Source organism: Pleurodeles waltl, chromosome 2_2 (assembly GCF_031143425.1).
Source record: "Pleurodeles waltl isolate 20211129_DDA chromosome 2_2, aPleWal1.hap1.20221129, whole genome shotgun sequence".
NCBI classification, from domain to species: domain Eukaryota; kingdom Metazoa; phylum Chordata; class Amphibia; order Caudata; family Salamandridae; genus Pleurodeles; species Pleurodeles waltl.
In genome coordinates, this window is record NC_090439.1 from 890,073,578 (window position 1) to 890,094,043 (window position 20,466).

The following is a 20,466-nucleotide window of genomic DNA, read 5'->3' on the forward strand; positions in this document are numbered from 1 at the left end:
TCAGGGTAATGCCCTGATGTTCCAGCCATGTCCAGAGGCGTAGTGCCTCCTGACATAGGGTCCAGGACCCTACCCTGCCTTGTTTGTTGGAGTACCACATGGCAGTAGTTTTGTCGGTGAACACCTGCACCACTTTCCCTTTGAGAGAGGGAAGGAATGCTTTCAACGCAAGTCTGATTGCTCTGAGCTCCAGCATGTTGATCTGTCACTATTGAGAGATCTGGTTGGGGAAGGGAGAGGGATCTGCCATGGATTTGAAAGCCACCACTGCAGGTCTTTCGCAGTCCCCTCCGAGATCTGGACCATGTCTGAGAGATTCCCCTGAAGCTGCGCCCACTGGAACTTCAAATCCCATTGCAGAGCCCACATATGCCACCTGGCATGTGCTACTAGCAGGATGCAGGAGGTCAAGAGGCCCAGCAGCCTCAGAGTCTGTCTCACCGAAACCCAAGACCAAGGCTGAAAGACAGGAATCATAGCCTGAATGTCTTGGACTCGCTTTTGGGGAGGATAAGCCTGAAACCGCACTGTCTCCAGAACTGCCCCGATGAAAGGGAGCGTCTGAGAGGGAGTCAGGTGTGACTTCGGCACGTTGATAGTGAACCCCAGCTGGTGCAGGAGGTTCGCTGTAGTCTGGAGGTGTGAGACCACTGGGGTGAAGGTGCCTTCAACAGCCAGTCGTCTAGGTAGGGGAAGACTGAGACCCCTAACCTACACAGATGAGCTGCAACCACTGCCATCACTTTCGTGAACACCCAAGGGGCACTGGTAAGCCCAAAAGGGGAGCACGGTAAACAAAGTACTCGTGACCTACCACGAATCGTAGGTAACGTCTGTGGCCAGGCAGGATGGGGATGTGGAAATAAGCGTCCTGCAAATCCAACGCTACCATCCAGTCTTCTGGGTCTAAGGCAGACAGAACCTGAGCCAGGGTGAGCATTTTGAACTTCTCCTTCTTGAGGAAGTAGTGCAAGTCCCACGATATAGGATATGGCGCAAGCCTTTGTCCTTCTTTGGTATCAGAAAGTAGTGGGAATAACAACCACGGCCTACTTCTGGCACATGACCCTTTCTATAGCTCCCTTGGCCAAGAGAGCCACGACTTCCTGCCGGAGAAGCACCAAATGATCCTCCGAAAGGGGATGGAAGGATGGTGGCATATGTGGTGGTGCAGATTCGAAAGGGAGGGAGTAGCCCTTCCGAATGCTTTGCAAAACCCACCCGTCCATGGTGATATGTTCCCAGTGGGGCAGGTGATGGCGGATTCTGCCACCTACTGGGAGGGAGTGAGGGGACGGACTAGGAAGGTTTTGAGGCTGTTGCGGGAGCAGGGGTGGACTGGACAGACCTCTGGTTCCCTGACCCACAACCACGTGGGATTCCGCGCCCCCGGCCACGCATAGGCTGCCCAGCGTGCATGGCCCACTGGCTGAGTTGAGGATGCGACAGGGTGCCCCTTCCGTGGCCACAAAAGGGCTGAAAAGCGGACTGTGGGTGGCGTGTGGTGGCAGAAAGGCCAAGGGACCAAGCCGTAGCCCTGGACTCCTTGAACCCCTCCAAGGCCGAGTTTGCTTTGTCTCCAAAGAGACGTGTGCCATCAAAGGGCATGTCCATGAGTGATTGTTGGACATCCCCCGTGAAACCAGAAGTACGTAACCAGACATGGTGTCATAAGGCAACTGTCGTAGCAACCGATCTGCCCAGAGAGTCTGTCGTTTCCAGCCCACAACGGATGGTGAACTTCGCCACGTCTCTCCCATCTTTGACTGCTTGGGAGACGATAGCACGGGCCTCCTCCGGCATCTGCGACAGGACTTGCGCAACCGTATCCCACAGGGAGTGGGAATAACGTCCCAAAAGGCATGCGGTGTTCACGGACCGCAGCGCGAGGCTGGAGGAAGAAAATAACTTCTTACCAAATTGTTCCAGCCTTTTGGATTCCCTATCCGGGGGTGCTGAAGGGAACATGCCAGAGGAAGAGGACGCCTGGATAACAAGACGCTCAGGCGCAGGATGTTGGGACAGGAACTTCGGGTCGTTCGGCGCAGGCCAATGGCGAGCGATCGTCCTGTTCACAGGAGCCTCTGTGTTGGGTTTGGACCCCGTACCCAAAAGGATGTCCGTGAGGGCTTCATTAAATGGGAGAAGGGGATCAGATGTAGAAGCCCCAGGCTGAAGCACCTTCGTCAGGAGATTAAACCCGACGTCAACAGTAGGTAGCTCAAGGCCAAGGACCTCAGCCGCTCTACTAACCACCATACCATAGGTAGTTCCCTGCACTACTTTCTCTTTGAGAGAGGGAAGGAATGCTTTCAACGCAAGCCTGATCGCCCAGAGCTCCAGCAGATTTATATGGAGCCCTGACTCCGCCGGAGACCAAAGGCCTCTGATCTCCGCCTCTCCCATGTGGCCACCCCAACCCAGAAGTGACGCATCTGTCACCATAGAGAGATCTGGTTGGGGAAGGGAGAGGGATCTGCTGTGGACCCAAATTGGATTCGAAAGCCACCACTGCAGGTCTTTCGCGGTTCCCTCCAAGGTCTGGACCAGGTCGGAGAGATTCCCCCAATGCTGCACCCACTGGAACTTCAGGTCCCACTGCAGAGCCCGCATATGCCATCTGGCATGTGTTACTGGCAGGATGCAGGAGGCCATGAGGCCCAGCAGCCTCTGAGTCAGTCTCACCGGAACCCAAGACCGAGGCAAAAAGATCGGAATCATAGCCTGAATGTCTTGGACTCATTTTTCGGGAGGATAAGCCTGAAACTGCACTGTGTCCAGAACTGCTTCGATAAAAGCGAGCGACTGAGAGGGTGTCAGGTGTGACTTTGGCATGTTGATAGTGAACCCCAGCATGTGCAGGAGGTTTACCGTAGTCTGAAGGTGGGAGATGACTTTCTGGGGCCAGTCCACCTTCAACAGCCAGTCGTCGAGGTAGTGGAAGACTGAAACCCCTAACCTGCGCAGATGAGCTGCAACCACCGCCATCACTTTCGTAAAAACCCGAAGGGCGCTGGTAAGGCCGAAGGGGAGCACGGTAAACTGAAAGTGCTCGTGACCTACCACCAACCGTATGTAACGTCTGTGGGCCGGCAGAATGGGGATGAGGAAATAAGCGTCCTGCAAGTCCAACGCTACCATCCAGTCTCCTGGTTCCAAGGCAGACAGAATCTGAGCCAGGGTGAGCATTTTGAATTTCTCCTTCCGAGACGCACCAAAATTGCACAGAAAAACTTGACAAAACGGTTGAATTCGGCCCAAAAAATAGCCAGGGTAGCTCTTCTCCGGATTAGCGTGTGGCGCGGAAAGAAAAGAACTGACGTTACTGCACGAAGGTGGCGTCTATATACTACTCCTGACGTCATCACGGCAACCACAACGCCAACGACTCCCGTGGAGTCGACTGACGCCACCTGCCGACGCGCAAGGGTATTGCTCGAAGAAAAATCTCCAGATCCAGTCTGACGCCTGGGGGAAAATTCTAAGGTAAGCAATCTGCAACTAGAAGTCAGATATGGTGAACCAGAATAGGGCAGAGAAAAGCCCGAGACTTGGAGTGGACCCAATGCTGTTTCTTGTGTTTGTAAAGTACAGTTTAGCTTCATGCTCCCTGATGGCCTTCAGATGTATCAGTGAGCATTTGCAACAGGACTTGTGAATTAAGCTTGGTGCTAAAACACCAAAATCAGATGCTGTGTGGGTCCAAGGCAGAAACCTTACTTATGGAATGGTTTAAACCCTGTTTTATAGTAGAGCAGGTTTCTCATCCATACTGAAAGATGCGAGAAAAGAAAAACTGACAAAACTGGACATGCATATTGTCTATGTCTAAGGCACCACCTGCTGGCATGCAGGATCTACTGCAAAAGTTTCTGGATCCAGTCTAGTGCCTGGGGAGATTCACATTGCCACTGGTTAGAAGTGTCCATAAAAAGGAAAGTTTACCCATGAGAAGGAAAGTTTACAAAGAATGAATTTTCCATATTAGATAACTACAGAAATCAGAAAAACAAACTATATTATCAGTGTGTGGTAGATTTATTTCAAAACATAAGTAGTGTTAAGAAGGCATCCGTCATGGTGGGGGTGCATGAAAAACACATTATAGACAGTTTATGTTTTCAGACAATGTTATGAGTGGATCAAAGTCTTAAAGTACAGAAGATATTTACTTTTTCTACAGAAATACTATAAAAAATAACATCAAATGTATCAAAATAAACATACCTATCACGGTCTCGTCGAGAACCAGCACGCAATCCACTACTCCGTCGTATTTCTCTTTCACGCTCTCTTTCTCGATCTCGCTCTCCTCTGTTTCTTAATCTTTGCATCAAACCTAAAAGGTCATGCACCATAATATTTTCATTTAAAAAGAAGTATATACAATAAGCATTTTATGCAGTACATATACATCTAGAAGAAGGTAAATACTAAATACTGATAGTTATAACCCAGTGTGTAGAGGACCTACTTTTCACCGGAGCTAAACTAGGAATTCATCGTAATAGTAATCAGAAAGCATGGAGAAATCACACTAATGTAAATACAACTCATTTCATCCACTCAGTTGACCATGTTTTAACTGAATGGGTCCCCATAAATAACTAATACAGTTTATGTTTTGAATTTGAGGAGAAGATAAAGCAGAGGAGCAGTGAAAATTCCTGAAAACATTTTTTACGAAAATCAAGACACTCAGTCAAAAGGCAGTATCAAGAAAGTAGTGGTAAGAGAAATGTAGGGTGACAAATTGCATACAGGAATAGGTTTGCGACACCTGGTGGTATTTATATGGAATGTATAAGCAAGTGAAGAGTTCTGCTGCAGCAGTGCAATCTTTAAATCAATATTGCTATACTAGTAGGAAAAAGGAGTTTTCAAAGCAGCTGTGCGAAGATAACGCAACCCTAGCATTCACAATAGGTCCTCCAATGAGAAGAAAATAACTTGTGAGTAGGAAAGTACAATCTTACTTGGCATGGTTACCCCCATTTGTTTCCTGTTGTCAGTGTGTTTGACTGTGTTCACTGGGATCCTGCTAACCAGGACCCCAGTGATTATGCTTTCTCCCTTCTAACTTGGTAACTTGTACCATTTTCACCCCACATTTGGCATACTGGTACCCCCATGTAAGTCCCTAGTATATGGTACACAGGTACCCTGGGCATTGGGGTACCATGAGATCCACATGGGCTGCAGCATGTATTATGCCACCTATGGGAGTCCATGCAAAGTGTTCTGCAGGCCTGCCATTGCTATCACCATAGGTCACTGAACCAGGTCACTATAAGTAACTCCTATGGCACGCCCTCCTAGCCCAGAGGGGAAGGTGCAAGTACCTGTGTGTGAGGGCACCCCTGCACTAGCATGGGTGCCCCCACGAACTCCAGTGCCATGGACTTTGTGAGTGCGGGGATGCGATTTTACACGTGCACAGGTCACTACCTACGTCCAGCTACATATATTCGGAACTACGAACCTAGGCATGTTTGGTATCAAACGTGTTGAAATCATACCCCAATACTGCTGCCAGTATTTGAAGTATGATTCCATACACTCTGGGGGCTCCTTAGAGGACCCCCAGCATTGCTCCTACCAGCCTTCTAGGGTTTTCCAGGCAGCCCAAGCTGCTGCCACCACTCAGACAGGTTTCTGCCCTCTTGTTGCTTCAACAGTTCAAACCCAGGAAGGAAGAACAAAGGATTTCCTTTGGGAGAGGGGGGTAACACCCCCTCCCATTGTAAATAGGTGTTACATGGCTTGGGAGGGGTAGCCTCCCCAAGCCACTGGTATGCTTTGAAGGACACAATTGGTGCCTTCTGTGCATAAACCAGTTGACACTGGTTCAGGGACCCCCAGTCCCTGCTCTTTTACAAAACTGTACAATGGAAAGGGAAGTGGCCACTCCCCTGTCCATCACTACCCCAGGGGAGGAGCCCAGAGCTCCGCCAGAGGGTCCCTGGGTTGTGCCATCTTGAATCCAGGGCTGGCAGGGACCTCTGGGAGCATCTGAGTGGCCAGGTCAGGCAGGTGACATCAGAGACCCCTCTGGGTAGGTGGTCACCTGGGTAGGTCAACAATCCCCCTTTCAGGGCTATTTAGGGTCTCTCTCTAGGGTGGGACCTCAGATTCGCCTTGCAAGATTCCAGCAGGACTCCTCTGCAATCTTACTTCGACTTCTAGCCACTGGAACTGCAACTGGTCCCTCCAGGAACCGATAGTCTGCATCCACGAGGAAAACTCTTCTTGCAACATTGTTTCCACAGCTCCTTTCAGCTTTTGCAACATTTCCCCGGCTGTGCATGATCTGAGGGTGGCTAGTCTTCAGTCTGCACGAGTAGGAAGAAGGAATCTATCTTGGGGAAAATACAGTAACTTACTCCTTTCCTTCTGGTCGCTAGAGGGCACTGTGGTACTTACCTTTGGGGTCCCCTAGTATCTCCAGCTCCCCTCTAAACATTTTACTTACCTAGGTGGGGGTCCTGTGTTCGCATTCCATTTTTTTTTGTTTATGCTTTGGGCTCCCCCTAGGGTCACTTTTTTTTTTGTGTTACTTACCTCCTATTGGAGGGTTGCCTCTCTAGCACATTTTGGTATTGTCTCACTAAAATGAAGTACCTTTATTTTTGTAACACAGTGTTTTCTTTCATGTGTGTAAGTACTGTAGGACTACAGTAGTATTGCATGAGCTTCGCATGCCCGCTAGATAAGCCTTGGCTGCTCATCTACAGCTACCCCTAGAGAGCCTGGATTCTAGACACTACCTACACTACACTAATAGGAGATAACTGGACCTGGCATAAGGTGAAAGTACCTTAGGTACCCACCACACACCAGGTCAGCTTCCTACATTGTCACAATCTCAATCCTATATATGTGATTCACAAGTAAAAATTATGTTGGCCAATAATAGCCCTGTATATCTTGCAAGCTGATTGGGATTTTCAAATATCACTGGTGTGAGAAACAAGATAGTCCATTTCCGATTCAATACGTCTGAAATCACCAGAAGTGATCACATTTTAATGCATACTTTGTTAAAAAAAAAAAAAAAAAAATCACTGATTTTGAATAAAAAACAATAACAGCAGACATATATGGCTACACAGGCGTCAAGATCAACAAATTCCTCTCAGTGCAACACTATTTTTGCATGAGAAGTACTAAAGTAATCAATAAACGGTCCCATTGATGAGGTCTTCATGTGCACTGTACTGTCAGTTCCGCTGATCCATGAAATCAGGCAAAGAACTGGGACAGTATTACACAAATACATTTATTAAAATTATGTTGTGAAGAAATGAGGTGTATTATATGGTGTGTGTAGGAAGTTGGCTCTGTATATACTATTTCAAAGTAAGAAATAGTGTGCACAGAGCCCAAGGGTTCCCTTAAAGGTAAGATAGTGGCAAAAGTAGATTATTCTAATGCTCTATTTTGTGGTAGTGTGGTCGAGCAGTAGGCATATCAGAGGGCAGTGTTAAGCATTTGTTGTACACACACAGGCAATAAATGAGGAACACACACTCAAAGACTTACTCCAGGCCAATAGATTTTTATATTGAAAAATATTTTTTCTTAGTTTATTTTAAGAACCACAGGTTCAAGATTTACAGTTAATACTTTAAATGTAAGGTACTTCACTTAGATATTTTAGGAACTTTGAATGAAAACAATATCATGTACAGTCTTCGTAAAAATGGCAATAAGTTATTTTCAAAGTGGACACAGTGCAAAAATCAACAGTTCCTGGGGGAGGTAAGTAAAGGTTAGATTAGGGGGTAAGTAAAACACTTACAAGTCTCAGTCCTGGGGCATAGGCAGCCCACCATTGGGGGTTCAAGGCAACCCCAAAGTTACCACACCAGCAGCTCAGGGCCGGTCAGGTGCAAAGGTCATAGAGGTGCCCAAAACACATAGGCGCCCATGGAGAACAGGGGTGCTCCGGTTCCAGTCTGCCAGCAGGTAAGGACCTGTGTCCCCGGGGGGGGGGGCAGACCAGGTTTTTTTTTTTTGTAGAGTGGGAGGGGGGGGGGGGGGGGGGGGGGAAACACACGAGAAGGCACACAAAGTACACCCTCAGGGGCACAGGTGCAGTGTGCAAAGCAGGCGTCAGGATTTGTATAGGTTTCAATGGAGGGACCTGGGGGTCACTCGAGTGGTGCAGGCAGGCACAAGGGGGGGCTTCTCGGGACAGCAGCCACCGGCAAGGCAGAGGGTCGCGTGGGGGTCACTCCTGCATCGAAGTTCGGTTTCTTCAGTTCCTGGGGGCTGCAGATGCAGTGTTGGTTCCAGGCGTCGGGTCCCTTGTTACAGGCAGTCGCAGTCAGGGGGAGCCTCTGGATTCTCTCTGCAGGTGTCGCTGTGGGGGTTCAGGGGGGGTCATCTCTGGTTACTCACGGGCTTGCAGTCGCCGGGGAGTACTCCCTGAGGTGTTGGTTTTCTGCAGGTCGAGCGGGGGGCGTCGGGTGCAGAGTGTAGAGTCTCACGCTTCCGGCGGTAAACGTGAAGTCCTTGGAAGTTGCTTCTTTGTTGCAAAGAAGTTGCAGGTTTGGAACAGGGCCGCTGTTCACAGGAGTTTCTTGGTCCTGTAGTCCAGGGCAGTCCTCTGAGGCTCCAGAGGTCGCTGGTCCCTGACGGATGCGTCGCTGGAGAAGGTTTTCGAAGTTGGAGGCAGGCCGGTAGGGCAGGGGACAAATCAGTTGTCGTCTTCCTCCTCCTCTGCAGGCTTGTAGGTCAGCAGTCCTCCACCTTTCTTCAGGTTGCAGGAATCTGATTTCCTGGGATCTGGGGAGCCCCTAAATACTGAATTTAGGGGTGTGTTTAGGTCTGGGAGGGCAGTAGCCAATGGCTACTGTCCTTGAGGGTGGCTACACCCTCTTTGTGCCTCCTCCGGGGGGGAGGGGGGGGGGGGGGACATCCCTAATCCTATTGGAGGACTTCTCGAAACTCAAGATGGAGGATTTCTCAAGGCAGGGGTCGCCTCAGCTCAGGACACCTTAGGGGCTGTCCTGACTGGTGGGTGACGACTCCTTGTTTTTCTCATTATCTCCTCCCGCCTTGCCGCCAAAAGTGGGGGCAGTGGCTGGAGAGGTGGGCATCTCCACTAGCTGGGATGCCCTGGGGTGCTGTAACAAAAGGGGTGAGCCTTTGAGGCTCACCGCCAGGTGTTACAGCTCCTGCAGGGGGAGGTGAGAAGCACCTCCACCCAGTACAGGCTTTGTTCCTGGCCACAGAGTGACAAAGGCACTCTCCTTATGTGGCCAGCAACATGTGTGGTGTGTGGCAGGCTGGCAAGAGTGTGCATTTATTGTGCTGAGACGTTTGATACCAAACTTCCCAGTTTTCAGTGTAGCCATTATGGAACTGTGGAGTTTGCGTTTGCCAAACTCCCAGACCATTTACTCTTATGGCTACCCTGCACTTACAATGTCTAAGGTTTTGCTTATACACTGTAGGGGCATAGTGCTCATGCACATATGCCCTCACCTATGGTACAGTGCACCCTGCCTTAGGGATGTAAGGCCTGCTAGAGGGGTGACTTAACTATGCCATAGGCAGTGTGAGGTTGGTATGGCACTCTGAGGGGAGTGCCATGTCGACTTAGTCATTTTCTCCCCACCAGCACACACAAGTTGTGAAGCAGTGTGCATGTGCTGAGTGAGCGTTCCCTAGGGTGGCATAAGACATGCTGCAGCCCTTAGAGACCTTCCATGGCATCAGGGCCCTTGGTACCAGGGGTACCAGTTACAAGGGACTTACCTAAGTGCCAGGATTGTACCAATTGTGGAGACAAAGGTACAGTTTAGGGAAAGAACACTGGTGCTGGGGCCTAGTTAGCAGGGTCCCAGCACACTTTCAATCAAAACTTAGCATCAGCAAAGGCAAAAAGTTAGGGGGTAACCATGCCAAGGAGGCATTTCCTTACAGTGTGGTTGAAGTACCTCGCTGTAGGAAGCTGGCTTTCTATATTGTGTACTAAGAAGAAGTGCTCCGTGCAGACATTCCAGTGCATCACAAATTGTTTTGCAGAAGTAGACAGGAATAATGCTCTATTTTTTGGTAGTGCAGGCGAGCAGTTCGGCTTCTCAGAGGGTAGTGCTAAGCATCTGCTGTACTCACAGAGGCAATAAATGACTCGCAGTCAAAGAATAAATCCGAGACCAATGTAGAAAAATAACAATTCTTTTTATACATGTTTAAAACCCAAGAACTTTGTAATCAGGTAAGTAGACTTAAGCATAAATACTTTGCAGTTTCAGAAATGAACACAATGCAATTTTCAGAGTTTTCTCAATGTTACTACATGGAGTAAAACAATGTTCAGTAAACACAGGGTTAACAACGACTTACGAGGTCAACCTCAGGTAGCAAAGTTAAGTACTGGACACTAATCAGAACCACACCAACAGGTCATACTGGGCGGCACTGGGGCAAACCGGTGCAGTAAGGTATTGAATGCCCAATAGTTCTCTAAGGGAGTTGGACCTCATGATTAACAGTCTGCAGGCTAGGAAGACAGTCAGGGACAACAAGCAAGTAGGTAGGAGACTTGGGGTGCTTGGGACATAGGTGCACCTTTGGGCCTCTTCTTTCCTCGGGGGAATGGATGCCAGGGTGTCTTTAGGCGTCAGGTTTGCTTGTCCGGGACCACTCGTGGTCAATGGGTCCTGTATGGTGAGGCTGCAGGCATCGTCGGGGAGTACGCCAGGGGTGGGCCCAGAATGGACTTGAGCTCTTAGGAGCCAGGGGATGTCGTTGGCACCAGAGACCCACCTCAGATCAGGTCAGGGGCAAGAGGTGCAATGGTTGTTGGAGGTGTCAGGTTTTCTCTTACCACCAGGCTGTGGGAGAGGGAGCCTGCATGCAGAGGCTGCAGGAGACTCGGATAAGTCCAAGATTATTGAGACCACACTGGGCTCTGTCTCTTGGCAGCCGAGGAACTGCATTGGCACCGTTGGTTGGCTTTACCACGGGGTGTGGACGTCGAGTGCAGTAGTCACTTCAGGTGTGGGGTCTATGGAGTTCCAGCAGCTGCAATCTCTTTTCCTTGAGGTTTCTGGCTGCTGAGCAGGTTGGCTGCTCACGTGAGACTTGAGTTTTATTGAAGGCAGGACGAGATGGCTTCTTTGGCAGAGTCCTTTAAGGTCAGCAGGCAGTCCGGAGGGTCTTCTTCTGCAGATGCAACTTTTCTTTGTCCTCATCTTCTTAGGTCATCAGAATCTGAATTGTAAGGTTTAGGGGTGCCACCTAAATACTCAATTGAGGGGCGTTACAGGGAGTGCCAGGCGTTAGCCAATGGGTTGCCGACTTTTAGGGTGACTACACCCTTTCTGTTACCACTTCCGCCGGAATGTGAGCATGGCCATAACCCTAGTGGGATAATACCTTCTTAAGATGGAGGAATTTAAAAAGTCATGTCCACTTCAACTCGTCCACCTTAGGGGTGGGATTGGCATTAGGTGGGCACTCCTCTTCATTTAATTTTTTTTCCCCATCTGTGCCTTTGCCAAAAGTGGGGTCAGGACAGGGGTTGGGGGTGGATTGAGAGACCTGGGTTACATTACAAAGGCAGCTAGGCCTTTAAAGCTCCCCGCCCTAGAATGTCCATCCTACCTGGGTGAGGTTATTGCACCCCTGCCCAGTGGAGGCTTTTGTCTGAGGACTTGAAGAGCGTGGACTCTCACCTTGGGGGGGAGGGGGGGGGCAGAAACGTGTCTGTGGTAGCTGAAATGGTAAGAATCTGTCAGTCAGCAAACTAGTAGCTGGTAGGTTTTCAGGGGGCACCTCTAAGATGCCCTCTATGCTCACTGGATTTAGTGAGGGTTTATTATTCTGAGATGTTTTATACCAAACATCCCAGGGTTCAGGGAAGCCATCATGTATCTGGGGAACGCGTAATGACCAGTGTCCAGCACATGCATTTAAAATGGCTTCCCTGTTCACTTACTAAGAATCGACAGAGACATAGCAGGGGCATATCTGCTTGTGCATATATGTTCTCATGTTGTAGGAAGTTGGCTCTGTATATACTATTTCAAATTGAGAGCTAGTGTGCACGGAGTCCAAGAGTTCCTATTAGAGGTTGATAGTGGCAAAATTAGATAATACCAATGCTCTATTTTGTGGTAGTGCGGTCAAGCAGTAGGCTTATCAGAGGGTAGTGTTAAGCATTTGTTGTACACACACAGGCAATAAATGAGGAACACACACTCAAAGACTTAACTCCAGGCCAATAGGTTTTTATATAGAAAAAAAATATTTTCTTAATTTATTTTAGAACCACAAGATTCAGAATTCAACTAAGTGCATAAATTGTAAGGTAGCTGGCATAGGTAAATATGGAACTTCGAATTAAAACAGTAATGTACACAGTTTTGGCAAAAATGACAATAGGCTGTTTTAAAAGTGGACCTAGTGCAAAAATCAACAGTTCCTTGGGGAGGTAAGTATTGGTTAGTTTCTCAGGTAAGTAAAGCACTTACAAGTTCAGTCTCCAGGGCATAGGCAGCCCACCGTTGGAGGTTCAAGTCAACCCCCAGCACCCGCAACACAGGGCCGGTCAGGGGCAGAGGTCAAAGTAGGGCCCAAATAACAGAGGCACCTATGGAGACTAGGGGTGCTCCGGTTCTGCTAGCAGGCAAGTACCTGCGTCCTCAGGGAGCACACCAGGGGAGTTTTGTAGAGCACTGGGGTGTCACAGACAGGCACACAATATACACCCTCAGCTGCACAGGGGCGGCCCGGTGCAGTGTGTGAAGTAGGTGTCGGGTTTTAGGTAGGCAAGTCACAGGGGGGCTTCTCGGGACAGCCACCGACTGGGCAATGATGAGCTGTCTGCTGGTCACTCCTGCACTGGTAGTTGATTTCTCTCGGGCCTGGGGCTGCGGGTGCAGAGCTTCTTCCAGGCGTCGGGTTCTTTGTTACCGGGCAGTCGCGGTCAGGGGAAGCCTCTGGATTCTCTCTGCTGGTGTCGCTGTGGGGGTGTAGGGAGGTTGTCTTAGGGTGTCCACGTTGCTGAAGTCACCTGGGGGTCCTCTCTGCAGTGTTGATTCTTCTGGACACGAGCTAGGGGCGTTGGGTGCAGAGTGTTGGGGACTCACACTTCCGGAGTGAGGCTGGAGTCCATTTAAAGTTGGTTTCTTCTTTGTTGCTTGGACAGAACCGCTGTCAACAAGAGTTTCTCGGTCCCTTGGGTGCAGGGCAGCCCTCTGGGCCACAGGATGCGTCGCTGTTGCAGGTTCTTTGGGTATGGAGACAGGCCGGTAGGGCTGGGGCCAAGTCAGTTGTCTCTGTGGCTTTCAGGTCAGCAGTCTTTCGTCTCGTTCAGGTCGTCAGGAATCAGTTTTCCTGGGTTCAGGGTCGCCCTTAAATTCTCAATTTAGGGGTGTGTTTAGGGCTGGAGGGCAGTAGCCAATGGCTACTGTCCCTGAGGCTTGCTACACCCTCTTCGTGCCTCCTCCCGGTGGGGACGGGGGCACATCCCTAATCCTATTGGGGGAAATCCTCCAAAGCAAGATGGAGGATTTTCTAAGGCAGGGATCACCTCAGCTCAGAACACCTTAGGGGCTGTTCTGGCTGGAGGGTGACTCCCTGTTTTTCTCATTATCGCCAAAAGTGGGGGCTGTGTCTGGGGGGCGGGCATCTCCAGTAACTGGAGTGCCCTGGGGTATTGTAACACCAGGCTTGCGCCTTTGAGACTTACCGCCAGATGTTGCAGTTCCTGAAGGGGGAGGTGTGAAGCACGTCCACCAAGGACAGGCTTTGTTCCTGGTCACAGATTGCATAAAGGCACTCACCCCATGTGGCCAGAAACCCGTCTGGATGTGGCAGGCTAACAGAAACTGGTCAGCCTAGCACTAGTAGTTGAGCTGGCATGCAGGGCGCATCTCTAAGATGCCCTCTGTGTGTATTTCTCAATAAATCTCACACTGGCATCATTGTGGATTTATTGTGCTGAAACTTCCCAGTATTCAGTGTAGCCATTATGGAACTGTGGAGTGCATGACAAACTCCCAGACCATATACTCTTTATGGCTACCCTGCACTTACAATGTCTAAGAACTGGCTTAGACACTATAGGGGCATAGTGCTCATGCAGCTATGCCCTCATCTGTGGTATAGTGCACCATGCCTTAGGGCTGAAAGGCCTGCTAGAGGGGTGACTCACCTATGCCACAGGCAGCGGGTTCTGGGCCTGGCACTCTGAGGGGAGTGCCATATCGGCTTAGTCTTTTTAACCCCACCAGCACACACAAGCTGTGAGGCAGTGTGCATGTGCTGAGTGAAGGGTCCCCAGTGTGGCATAATACATGCTGCAGCCTTTAGAGACCTTCCCTGGCCACTGGGCCCTTGGTACAAGGGGTACCATTTACAAGGGACTTATCTGTGTGCCAGGGATGTGCCAACTGTGGAACCAGCTGATGCAGCTATGCCCTCACCTGTGGTATAGTGCACCCTGCCTTAGGGCTTTAAGGCCTGCTAGATGGGCGACTTACCTATGCCACAGGCATTATTTTGTGTGCATGGCATCTGAGAGGGATGCCATGTCGACTATGACTTTTTCTTCCCACCAACACACACAATCTGCAATGGCAGTGTGCATGTGTTAGGTGAGGGGTCCCTTAGGGTGGCACAACACATGCTGTAGCCCTTAGGGACCTTCCCTGGTTACAGGGCCCTTAGTACCACTGGTACCTTTTACAAGGGACTTATCTGTGTGCCAGGGGTGTGCCAATTGTAGAAACAATGGTACATTTTTAAGTGAAAGAACACTGGTGCTGGTGCCTCGTTAGCAGGATCCCAGCACACTTCTCAGACAAGTCAGCATCAATATCAGGCAAAAGGTGTGTGTGTTAACTGCAACAAGGAGCCATTTTTCTACATATGTCCTGATGCATCCTGCTTTAGGGGTGATTTACACCAGGCACATGCAGTGATAGGGGACCTGGCACACAGGTGTGTGTGTGAGACCAGTCATGTTTTCAATTTAGCCAGCACCAACACATGTAGTCTGGGATGGCAGCACTGTGTGGGTTTGGTGAAGGGTCCCTTGGGGTTGCACAATTGGTGATGCAGGCCTCAGGGACCTTCCTTAGTACCCCAAGCCCTAGGTACCTGGCATACCATTTACCAGGAACTTATAGCGGGTGCTAAGGTGTGTGCCGAATGTACAAAACAACTGTGCAGTTTTGCAGAAAGAGATATGGCACTGTGGACCTGGTTAGCAGGGATCCAGTTGTAAAAAAATGTAGCTCTTTCTAGCATAGTTACCCCCACTTTTTAACTGGTGTCAGTGTGTTTAGCCTGTAGTACATTGGGATCCTACTAACCAGGACCCCAGGATCAGTGCTCTATCCTCTAAATTTGGTTGTATGGTACATTTACACCCCACAATTGGCATACTGGCTGCACCCATGTAATTCCCTAGTAAATGGTACTTTGGTATCCATGGCATTGGCACACCAGGGGTGTCCCATGGGCTGTATCATGTATTATGCCACCCATGGAAGCCCATGAAAACTGTGTCTGCAGGCCTGCCATTGCAGCCTGTGTGAAATAGTGCATGCATCTTTCACTTTAGATATAAGGCTTTCCTTATATCGCGGTCACTGCACTTGTACACTGTAAGTCACCCCTACAGTAGGCCCAATAGCCTAAGGGCTGGGTGCATGGTCCTGAGTGTGAGGGCACCCTTATATGAGCAGGGGGGCCGCTACAAACCCAAAAGTTGCCCTAAGTGGGAAGGGTATGCCCAGACATGGGTCCACTGCTCACTGTGCCACTGGATTCAAGCTAGCCTGGCTGATGAAGGGTGATACCCTGAAACCGGTCCCAGGATTCTTGTTTCCGTTCCAGGGAGGACCTGGCCTGGCATTTCGGGCTGGACTGTTCCCATGAGGAACAGGGTCAAGACTGATTTGCCTATAGCTGGGTCCAAACTGGGGTAGCATGGTGAGCAAAAGAACTATGGATTAAATCAAGATCTGTGCTGGGGGTGAGGGTTTGCATTGTTCAACATTCCGTCAATCATCCTTTTGTGTTGCTAAAGTGCCCCTACAAATCCCAGAGTCCATTGCCTGGTCTTTTGATAGCACGGAAAGCCATTTTAAGGTATGTAGCGGACACCTGTCAACATGAGTAGTCCAACTACATAATGGATTCACCAAACCTAGGCATGTTTGGTATCAAACATGTTGGAATTATGCAACTACACAGATTCCAGTGCTGGTTGCATGATACCATGTACTCTGGAGGTTCCTTAGAGGATCCCCCAGATCTGCCTGTACAGCCTTGCAGGATCTGCATTCCAGCCCGCATTGCTGCCGACCCTAGACACTGTTCTCCCACCTTGGAAATAAGACAAGTAGAGGCCCCAGGGAGCATCTGAGTGGTTAGGCCAGCTGGGTGACTTCAGTCCCCCTCTAATAGGTGGTCACCGCAGACAGTGTCCAGCCCCCTTTTAAGAGTTACTTAGGGGCTCCCCTGAGGGTGGCTCCCTAAATTACTCAAGCAAGACTCTACACAGGAACTCTCTGCAAGACTCTTCAGCGACCTGGCCCCCGGGAACCTCTGCTGGTCTGCCTTAGGAACTGTAGCCAGTTGGGAGGGTTCCCAATGCAATGTTTTTTCTCCAGCTCCTGCAATAATTCTGCACCATCCGTGGCTGTGCATCCTCCAGGGTCACAAGGACTCTATTTGCATCAGGAAGCAAGAAAGAATGACCCTTGGAGTGAAGGACTCACTCCCATGCATCCATAGGCACTTCTACGAAAATGACCGGCTGGTGGACTCTACTGTCCCACGGACATCAAACAGGCTCTGCAGCACAGGTCGTGGTTCTCTGGTCCCCTCCAGGTCCAACTTGTCTTCTACCCAACTTAGGAGGCAGTGGGTCTTAGCTGTGGCCACTGGACCCGAACCACTATGCAGCACATTTGTTGCTGTTACCAAGGTTTATTGACTCTACCTCCAGGAGATCTTTGAGTTCCAAGAAGCCCCAGACTCTGTCACTTTGCAACTCCTAGAACAGCGACCACCTTGCAACTTCTGTGACGTGGGGCTCCTTTTTGTAGTGCTGCTGAGGCCTTTTTGCGACTCCATGCTTGCTGCCAGTGGGTCCTTGTGGGGGCTCCAATTATTTCTGCTGGCTTTCCTGCCTGCTTAGTGCCATCCCTGACTCCATAACGGTCGAGTTGCTTGGACCTTGCTTGTCCCCAAAATCTTGCAAATGTCCCTGCAGCTTCTTCTTGCATTTGCCAATGTTGTTGGTGGTTCTGCTGACCACTGACTCCTCTGCAATCCGGTGAAAGATGTGGGACAGCTCGTGGGCAATTTCAAGGATCTTCCTGCGTCACATGGACTCCGTAGCTAGACTTCTTCCTTCACCGACCTGCAGGAACTTCTCACCTACAGCACCTGGACTAGCAAGGCTCCCATTGACTCCAACAAAAGTTTCCCAACATCACTTCACCACTATGCACCTGGACTCTCTTGGTGTAGGTACTCCACTTTCCAAGGTATCTATGGGTGGCGGCACTATTGAACCCTCCTTGTGCCAAATGGTTTTCTCAGGGTCCTGAAACCTGAAAATTCCAACTGCGACGGTCCTGTGTTAGCCTTTGGGACAACCGGCTAGATAACACCTCTGCACATGGGTGCCTGGGGGATTTCTATCACTTACCTTGGGTGATTTCATACTCTGCCTCCCTCGGGGATCCTAACCCACTTACCCTGATTGGACATCTCCATTCTTATACCACTTTTACTATATGATTTCCCCCAACCCCCATGGGTCCCATATATTTCTATGCTTTTCCTGTTTGTGTCAATTTTCTGTGTGTAGATATCAGGACAGTATTAGTGTTATAATAAAAAAATACTTTATTTTTGTAACACTTGGTGTGTTTCTTACATGTGTGAACATCACTGGCTGACTATTGTGGTATTGTAAGTGCTTTATACTCCTCCTTGATAAACCTGTGCTGCTCTCCACAGCTAATCCTAGAGAGCTTTGGTTATCTACGCACCAAAACACTATCACTAAGGGTTGCATGCACTCAGAATAAAGTTCCACACCATAGGTGTACACCATAAACAGAGCCAGCTTCCTACAACAGTGCACTAACAGTTGAAGCCACATCAGAAACCAGGCAAAAGGTGGGGGCTAACCATGCCAAAAGGAGTGCTTTCCTACACTCACAGTGCAATACACTTATCAATCCCTTTAGAACCCCTAATTGTCTCTTGTCAAACCTTCAGCTCAACCTTGGATAGCAGTGGCAAGGCTTAACACAGGAACAAGTGTAAAGCATTTAAACATTACCAAAACACAGGAAGAATACATTGACAACACTCACAAAATAAGAACCCAATGTATAAAAACAGACTGTAATGAATTTTCGACCCTACCAAAAAAAAAAAAAAAAAAAAAAAAAAAAAGATCCACTGCAGGATACCGGAGATATTGATTAAAAAATAATAATGAATCAAAGCGTTTTCATTCAACTGCAAGCAATCCTTGGCAAATGCAATGAATTTGTCCCTTAGAAACCTTAAGGAAAACTTGGGCAAGTGTCAATGTGGTTGGGTAGAAGTACTTGGGGCAACCAACCCCAGTAAAGAACTAGTCAGGGAAAGCAGCAGGGTCCTTAAGAAACATTGACTTCCAAAGTAGAAGAAGTTATCGAGCAGTTCCAGGCACCATCTCTGCATTGCAATGACAGTTCCAGGCCCCATATCTGCATTGCAATGGATTCTTGAGTGCCCCTTATGCAAGAGATGAAGGATGCTGAAGACGCTCAAAGGGTGCTTTAAGAGTGCTGTGGATGTGAAGTGGTCAATGGGGGTCTTCCTGCAGTCACTCCGGCCACGAAAAAAGGGTGATGGAGGGTGGTGTTGGGGTGGGAGCTGGCTACAGGTTCGACGTCCCACAAGGTCCTCTCCAGTCTGGGCACAGTCCAGTTGCCCGGAGTCACAATCACACGTTAATCCTTCCTGGGTTGATAACTCACCTTTCTATGATCCCAGCAACTCTCCGACAGCACTTTTGGGCTCCAAGTACTTTTGTGCAACTCTGAGTGTCGGTTCCTTGCCCTTGGTGCTGCAAGGCGGTGGTGGCAGTGGTTTGAAGAGTTTGGGCCACCAACTTGCCCCAGCAGACTTCTAAAGCTGTGTCCCTGTGCTGGAACAGGAGGCCAGACTGCTGGCCCTTGCAGTCTTTTGGCTTGACTAGGCTCTTTCTTTGCTGGCTACCAGGTGCTATCGTCAACTGTGCAGCCTCTCTTTGCGGGTCCCTCAGTGCAGCAGGGCAGTCTTTCTTCGGTCCTTCTTCCGGGTCAGTTGACATCTGAGGTCTGGGCTGAAAGGGGTGCCTCCTTTATGCTCGGAAAATGCCCTCAGGGCAGGATGCGGTTGGAAGCCAATAGGCTACCAGATTCCATCCCAACTGGTAACCACTTCCTGTGGAGTGTGGCCTCTACTGATCCCAGGATCTACCATTCTGCCCACTCCCAAGATGGCAAGACCCCTCTCTCGCTGTCCAGACCTCCATATCCCATTCCTGGGATGTGGCTACTTCAGGGCTACACACCCTTGAGGAAACCAGTTCAGCAAGTGGTCTCCCCTTTCTTCTCCCCTTGCCAGCCAGCCTGCCTAAACAATGGAGTAGCCCTCGCCCTAGTTTAATCCATCAATTCGGCCTGGACTGTTACCATGGGGAACAGGGTGAAGACTGATTTACAAAGGGCTCGGTCCAAACTAGGGAGGCGTTATGAGCAAAAAATCTGATAGATTAAACCCAGATCTGTGCCTGGGGGTGAATGTTTTATTTGTTCCACATTGTGTCCATTCTAGGAAGTTGTCTCTGTGTATATTATTTCAAAGTAAGAAAGTGTGCACAGAGTCCAAGTGTTCCTCTTAGAGGTAAGATAGTAGCAAAAAAAGATAATTCTAATGCTCTTTTTTGTGGTAGTGTGGTCGAGCAGTAGGCTTATCAGAGGGTAATGTTAAGCATTTGTTGTACACTCACAGGCAATAAATGAGGAACACACACACACACACACACACACACACACACACACACACACACACACACACACACACACACACAGACAATTCCAGGCCAATAGGTTTTTATGGAGAAAAATATATTTTCTTAGTTTATTTCAAGAACCACAGGTTCAAGATTTACAAGCAATACTTTAAATGAAAGGTATTTCACTCAGGTATTCTAGGAACTTTGAATTATCACAAAAGCATGTACAGTTCTGACAAACATGGCAATAAACTATTTTAAAAGTGGACACTTAGTGCAGCAAAAATCGACAGTTCCTGGGGGAGGTAAGTAAATGTTAAGTTGACAGGTAAGTAAAACACTTACAGGGTTCAAAGTTAGGTCCAAGGTAGCCCACCGTTGGGGGTTCAAGGCAACCCCAAAGTTACCATACCAGCAGCTCAGGGCCG

General features: G+C 49.2%; 1 protein-coding gene across 8 annotated transcripts in view; it reads right to left on the bottom strand.

Moving 5' to 3' along the window:
- Positions 1-20,466, bottom strand: part of UBR5 (ubiquitin protein ligase E3 component n-recognin 5) — a 1,605,594-nt gene that overhangs the window by 199,049 nt on the left and 1,386,079 nt on the right. For all 8 annotated transcript variants that reach the window (XM_069220579.1, XM_069220580.1, XM_069220578.1 and 5 more), the window contains one exon: positions 4,228-4,339. In XM_069220579.1, coding sequence (XP_069076680.1) covers positions 4,228-4,339 — 112 coding nt within the window. The remainder of the gene's footprint in view (positions 1-4,227; positions 4,340-20,466) is intronic.